This window comes from Branchiostoma floridae, chromosome 10 (assembly GCF_000003815.2).
Source record: "Branchiostoma floridae strain S238N-H82 chromosome 10, Bfl_VNyyK, whole genome shotgun sequence".
Taxonomy (NCBI): domain Eukaryota; kingdom Metazoa; phylum Chordata; class Leptocardii; order Amphioxiformes; family Branchiostomatidae; genus Branchiostoma; species Branchiostoma floridae.
Genome location: NC_049988.1, coordinates 12812106 through 12819896, shown reverse-complemented (window position 1 = coordinate 12819896; position 7791 = coordinate 12812106). Strand labels below are relative to the sequence as shown.

The 7791-nt window shown below is 37.5% G+C and overlaps 1 protein-coding gene across 1 annotated transcript in view; it reads right to left on the bottom strand.

Annotated features, from left to right (window-relative positions):
- Positions 1-486: 486 nt before the first annotated feature.
- Positions 487-7791, bottom strand: part of LOC118424246 (probable ubiquitin carboxyl-terminal hydrolase MINDY-4) — a 48635-nt gene continuing 41330 nt past the window's right edge. The window contains exon 18 of the mRNA XM_035832787.1: positions 487-775. Within this exon, the coding sequence (XP_035688680.1) occupies positions 727-775 (49 nt within the window). The 3' untranslated portion in view covers positions 487-726. The remainder of the gene's footprint in view (positions 776-7791) is intronic.

Genomic DNA, 7791 nt, shown 5'->3' with positions numbered 1-7791 from the left:
CGTTCACGAGATACAGCGCCCTACATCCCCGGCTACCGAAAAGTTTCCACCAGCATCAAAACCATACCTGCATACATGCAGGTAAACATATATTTGGAATGTGATATTGTAGCAAAATGTCATATTTATACATTGCGTGATATCTTGTAACACAATTCATTTGTATTCATAGTCATAAATAGCAAAAAATGCTAGCAATATTAACAATAACATTTTGTAAAGGAAAATAATTCTTAGCATTCGGTCTATTATTTTTCAACAAGACAAATTAACGTCGAAGTTCTGGACAGGTAAACATGGTTTTCATTCTGGTTTCCAAATGTCATAATTACTATCATATCTACCATATACAAATCTGAATATCTCGACTTTGACAATGCATTGTCATTTGAACATTTTGACAACTCAATCATATTTCCAGGGGACAAAAATAAAATTCAGCACCATAATAACATCATATTTTCTAGAGAAGTATTTAATTATAGGTGAACATTTGCACAATTCTGACAATCAACTACCTTGTAACAAACAAATTTTGAACTACTTAATAATTAATGAACATTTCATATTGTAAAGATTTGCACAATTCTGACAATCAACTACCTTGTAGCAATTCTAAAACAATTTTTAAATTGACAAACAAGGAAATAAAGAAACATACAAACAAACAAACAAACATATATACAGCAACAATCTTGTGTTTCTCTTTGGGTATCCCAGCAATTTCTAAAGAATAGGGTCAGTACCATTCCAGTCCACGGTAGCATCATTCCATCTGCAGAAAAAACAAAGAAAAAATTTAAAGATTTTATTAGTAGTCTCTCAGAATTTGACATATCAAATACAGGTCTGGACTACTTTATAAATAAAAATTATGCAATCTGATATTAATGAAGTAATAATGATAATGATGAAGTCATAGTACATGAATATGATTGAGATTTATATTTATAGCTTAAACAGGAAGCTAAGGGGGCCTGTTTAAAACGTCTCCATTAATTTTGCAAATAGCTAAAAATATTGAATTAAATACGGTGATCGATTTCTAGTCATTATCCAAGCATAAACCAAGAGAAAGATGACAGGGATACACTGCTCAAGATTTTGTGCGTAGTATTGAAGCCATCTGCCAACTTTAATAATTTCAGAGTTATTATGAACTGTTATTATATATATATTATATAGTATTAATGACCTAGCAAAACCTTGAATGAATAGTAAAGTGCAGCATTGGTGCCAGATTTGACTGAGGTGAAATTAGTGATAAAACGCCATTATACCATTATACAAAAATCCGGCATCAATGCAGCACCATTCAAGCATTAAACACCACTTTCGCAAGAATATCTTTTTCTATCCCTTCTATGTATCTGGAGAAAAATGGACTGAATTGCAAAACAAGACAATCATATCTGCACAAATCTCTTTCATGACCACCTCAAAGCCTGTGGGTTTGTCTTCAAACCCGAGATCAAAACAAAACAGGGCCTTTTGAATTGCAGATAAATGACAATAGTGGCCTGCTGTTAGTATCTGATAAATGTTCAAACATTCTAAAAAAATCTGGCTTTAAAGATAAACCATTATATAGTAGTCTCTTTTCCTTTGCTTTGAAGTTTATTCTTCTTAATATATTCATCATCTGGGTATGAAAGCAAAACTTTCTACCAGCAATACTGGGCTGAGTATCTCAAGAGACCAATTATTGTTACTCAAGGAAACTTTCAGCCAGTTTATGGGATTGTTTTGAAAAGTAATATGGCTGACCTATGGATGCAGTGTACAGTGATCGCAGTATGTGGGCAAAAAAGGAAAGCTTGTTAGTGCTGTATAGGATATGTTTGGTATTGTGTGTATGACACTAGCAATAACTGATTGGTGCTCTGCTTTGTATTGTTACAGCTGCAATCCGAATAATGTCAAAGTTGAAGCTTATTTTCAAAGGTGGAAAGGTGGTCTTTCCTGTCCCTATTAGGCCTTGTTGATTTGATAATATGGATGACATCCTTTGGGAACAAAAAAATTGATTGTCAAAAATGAAGCTGTCTTTGGTATCAAAAATAATATGCAGAGACTTTTGCGGTGGTTTCATATTTTTGGTTTTCGTGGTGGCTGCCGAACCCAGAACTTAAAACCACTGCAAATATTCATAATACAGTATGCGACTACAGTACTATAAAATAAGTTTGTGGGATGGCGCTAGCGCGAATTTAAAACCACTGCGAACGCTCTATTTTCCTGCTGTTGTGAAAGTTAATCCCCACGCATTTACAGTAAGTGGTCATGATGCATATAAACACACAGAGTTATGCATGGTATACCAAACAATTATAGACTCTTCATTCTATGTTTTTTTCCCATTAGTCTTCATTATTTTGTCGGCATTCAATGATAACAGTAAATCTGTTTTCTGATATTTTTTAAAATCTGTCAAAGCCAATGAAAAAGGTGATATATCAGGGTTGGGGCAAGAGATATTATCAGAACGTAATAATAATAATAATAATAGACATAACAGACAATGTGATTTCATGAAAAGTCATCCAGCCCTTCACGAGATGGTGTTGACACACACAGACACACACACTCAGACACACACATATTATATACTTAATATGTTGATAAGTTAAACGTAACCTCCATTTTCATGAAGGTTTTGAAAAACGCAGTCATGCTCCAATCTAGCTAAGGCCACACCAATTTCAATTGTTGCTTCTCGGAATTTTTCAGAAAAAAATTGAGTCGGTCGATTGAAAAGAACCTTTTCAAAAAGTCAGGAATAGGAGAGATCGGACAGGAAAACCTAAACTAATCTTTCAACATTAACAAAAAAAATGGGTCCCTTGTAGCAAAGTCCAATGTTTAAAAAGAAAAATAATAAACGTACATAACAAAATAGGCACGTGCAGCTTATTGCAAAATTTTGTCAACACAAGGTGTGGCCATCAATTTGAAAAGTTTTTTTTTCAAATCAGAGAAAATAGGGTCGGGACTAATTCCAGAAACAACAAAATTGGTGTGCCTAATGACAGGGCAGCAGCAAACCAGGGCGGAAGTAAACTAATTTGGGTACAGCTTTCATGGCTAGAGTTAGCTTGATTGAAGACTTTCAAGTGTAAGATTTGGCAATGCCATTCAAATTGAACTGGACAGAGGAGGATTAGTATTCATCAGTATTGGATATGCTTCAAAAGGGAGTTTCATCCTCTACTAAGGGGGTGAGAATATTTCATCAGGGAAGGGATCAAATTGCAGCAGAGCTAAAAGCTACCAGAAAATAAGCAAATAAGAAAGATTAAGGACAGTAACGATGTTGTCCTAAAAGTGTATTTGGTGTGGCAGCTGAAATATTGTCCTCTTCCATTATACAGTCCACTACAATAGTTTTCTACCATTTAGGCTGGCTAACAAGACGCTGTATTGTGGCTGTTGCAATATGTAAATACATGGAATGTTTAAATGTGTTTTTGCTATCAAGTCTATTATTATGTAGAAAAAAGTTAATGTATCATCTACAAAACATCCTATAGCTACAAATCATTGAGAGGATTTTATAACCACCAGCCTCTGTATTGTGTTTTCAAATTGGCTCTTTGGCATGTGGCTCTTTGGGCAGAGAGTAGTGCTGTAAGTTTGGCCCCCTAGTGTTTTATTTAAAACTGCAGTGGTCAGTTTAGTGTTGAACTTTGGATGAGAATAACTCAAGAAGGTGCTGATGGATTATCATAATTTTTAGTCTAGTTCTACATAATTAATCACCATACACTGCACTCAGCCTGTTTTCTTGTAAAACAAATCAAAATCCTGCTCACAATTATTTGAAAAATTAATATCTAATTCCTTAAACATTGGGATAGATTTCTAAAATGTCAAGAAGACAGATGTATAGGGATTTTCTATTGATTTAAACATGCTGTCTTAAGGTCCACAATCTATAAACTCATTAAACATTCTGTATGTTCTGACAATCTACAGCATGCAACTGGTGTGTACCAAAATGAGCCCAATTATTTGAAATATCTAATTGCTTATCAATAAGCATAGGAATAGTTTTCTAAAATGTCAAGAAGACAGATGTATAGGGATTTTCTATTGATTTAAACATGCTGTCTTAAGGTCCACAATCTATAAACTCATTAAACATTCTGTATGTTCTGACAATCTACAGCATGCAACTGGTGTGTACCAAAATGAGCCCAGCTGGGAAATTCTACAACAACTAATGAGTCCATTAATCAAAGAGTAGAGGTTAATAATGAGCTGTAACCAGGCATGTTGTCGTGATCATTATTGCAAGGGGAGGAATTGCTGAACAAAAAAAAGGGTTTCGATAATTGGCATGGGTCCTGGGGATTTGGGCAGCTATGACCTTTGGCACTAGTTTTGAAACCATGGCATTAAAAAAAGGTATGGAAACTTATTAGCCTGGTTACTATCCGGGTAGTAGTTCGCTCCTATGTTCGCTTCTGCTATCCATCTGAAGACCTGCATATTCAAACCCTATGGTGGTTACGTCAGCTAATGAGCGAACTAATCTGGAATGAGTTCTAGAGTGCTCGTTTGATGACACTAATGACAACAGGCCCTTACCCCAAGCAAACGGAGGGCTTTTTTGGATGTTGGAACGCCTGTTCGAACAAGCACTGGAACCCATTTCTTACTTCGCTCAGATGTAGGGACCAATCAGCGCCCTCGTCCAAAATTTTTGCCAATTCCAGAGGTTAATGTAGTCAAGGATGCCTGACGAAACAGCAGAGAGGCGACAGTATATGATATTGTATAATGATCGTCAGAGTGAGAAGCGACTGTATATAGTGTATAATAAATGCCAGAGCGAACTATATTCCGGATGGTACCCAGGCTAGGCAGTGAGCTTTTAGTGTCATGTAAAGAGCACTTTAATGGAAGGCGGAGCCCAACCCTCACTCTTCACTGCCTGCTAATTTCCCAACCGAAGTAAGGTAGTACCCACTTTTACACCTGGGTGTAGAGTAAAGTCGCATTAAGTACCTTTTTCAAGGGCACATCAGTGGCAAAACAGTCACGATCAAGACAAAGGATTTGAGCTCAGGAACTCTGGTTCTAGGCTAAACACCCTAACCATTAAAAGCAAAACACCCTAACCATCAAACCAACACAATACATTTGTACCATTGATAGTATTTTAGAACATGACTAGTACATGATTGACGTACATGTATACAACACAACACGGTGCATTATGTATCACTCGTGGTACCAGCTTGACTGTGGGTAGGAATTTGCCCGAGGGCCGAAAGCTTGGGGGTGATAGGAGAGTTGAGATCATGGTTCCTGTATTCTTTGAGTTACATGTGTATTAAACGGTTACCAACCCGAGAAAACACAAAATCAAATTCGTAATGTGCTAGAAATTGAAAAATTTCGTGTCCTCAAACCAAAAAAAAAAGGTAAGAACAGCAATAATTATTGTGAGTTACACAAAAATCAAAACTTAGGTTATCGCTCTTTTGCGATGTATTAAATTACACCAATCTGACACTTAGTCAGACTGTTCAAGAGTCCAAGAGCTGCTTCTTTATGAAGAGTCAGCAACAAAGTTGAAAGATCCCAGAAGTTTTCCTTCCCATTAGAAAGCATTGAATATACATTAAGAACTGATGAAATTGACACCCGGTGCTATTTCCAGAGGGATCATCAATCGACTATCTGTCGTCGGGAGTTTTGCCACTCTTAAGATCAATACTCCCTAGAGGGGGGATGAAGACATTGACTGATTGTGAGAAAGTCTAATCTGAAGGTGTTTATTGGCAGATGAGTCGAAAATGTAATGACCATACATTAAAAGTTAATGTTGTCACTTGCAATTTGACCACAATAGTCTGATATGTGTGTCAAAATAATAATAATAATAATAATAATATCGGGTGTATTTGCAGCCAGTGCCATAGGCAGGTACCCAATGTGTTGAGTAATGAGGCTGTTTAACGTGGTCGAGGCACCTCCTCGAGCACGGGACCCCCGTTTTACGTCCCTCCCGGAAGACGATTTCGTTGAAAGCTTCGTGAGGCTACAGCAATCTGGACGTCCTTGGTTGGTCCCCCATCCAAGCACTGTCCGGACCGCGCGTTGCTTAACTTCCGAGATCGAGGGATCGGGTGTACCAACGCGCCACGCGGCCGTAATAAATCTTAAGCTATGCACAGTAACTGTTGCAGTATATCATAGAAAGCCAAATAAATTGAATATGGTCTTGCCTAGAACTACACATACCAAATACCAGAGATTCACAATTATAAATCATTATGTTGAAAGCTTCTGGCAATGGATATTATTCACAAACAAACCTCACCACAAAGAAATGACACCATGAACATTTAATTTAGTTTCCTTGAAAAACTTAAAACAAGACCTCAACTTTTAAAAAAAATACTGTCTTGCAATACCAGTCTGAGAGTATTTTGAAATACTAAAAAAAAAAAAATGTAGATCAAAACGCCAGGCCTTTCATTTTTAGTCCTACATTGTCAAGTTGTTTGCCGAAGTTTGTCACTCGTTCAAACCCCTGAAGTGCTTGTGTCACATGGAGCAGAGAATTTGCTTAAGTTGTTATTTCAGTTACTGTAGCGCTTTTACAATAAGGGTTGCTATAGCCCTTTGCATTTGACATGCTCAAGCCACCTACTTGTACACAGGACCCCCATTTCATCGCCCTTCTGAAAGATTAGTGCAGCCCCAACCGAGATGCCCTATATCTGAGGATTGAACCATAGTCTCCCAGTTACCAACTAATAGGAACCAGGAGCTCGACTATAAAGTTGCTACCAACTGAGCTACAAAATGTACATTGTACAGGGACATCTTTACAAATCTGAAGGTTACATGTGAATAACAACTTGATAAGTACTGAAGATAGTATTAGCCGCAATAAAACTTGCCACTGAACTGACAGATGTGGGCCAGCCAAGTTGTTACATTCTGTAATTGAAACATCAATTTCAAAACTAAAACCACAAGGGGCCAACATACAGTGAAATTTATCACACAGTTATCTACAGATGATACCTATAAACTACAATACACAGCAAAGGCCAACAATGCACTGCACTCTTCTATTCTACTGACACATCTAGGTCAACATTGTAAAATCAATCTCAAATCCTGCCGCCTGTAGCGAACACGGTTCATGAGGCGATGTTCTCGAGTGAACGTATTGATGACGCCAGAAAAAACCCTCGCGGGAAAAACAAGTCGTAACGGTTGTAATTCGAATAAGACGCTGAGGTGGAAGCAGATATCAAACAAGTTCTCCCTTAAGATGTATTGAATAGGAATGTCAGGAGGTTGTTTGAATGAAAATTGGTTTAGGGGCTTTTGTGAAAGCGCTTTGCAATGCTGGATTGGTGCATTGACTGATATAGCCACATTTTGTAACTAAAGGCAGTAAAGCTACCTCCGTCCGGCACCAATGCTGTACTATACTATTCATAGAAGGCTTTGCTGGGTTGACAGTTAATATTGATAAATACACTCAGCATCTTGAGCATTAGGGCTGCATTACACACCATTTAAAAAAAAAAAAAGTTTAAAAAAGGCCAATTAACATGGGTGGAAAAGGAGCTCTTCAGCCTAGGAGCTTAACTGTATAACCGCCCTTCGGCGTAACACACCAGCTTTGCAGGCACGCGGTGCAGCAGCAGCTGGTTATATTACACTGAACAATCCGTCACACCTAACTTTTGCACATCTATCTGCAAGCGTTCTTTAAAACTATCCAGAGAAGATGCCCCTACTGTGCTTGGTGATAACAAG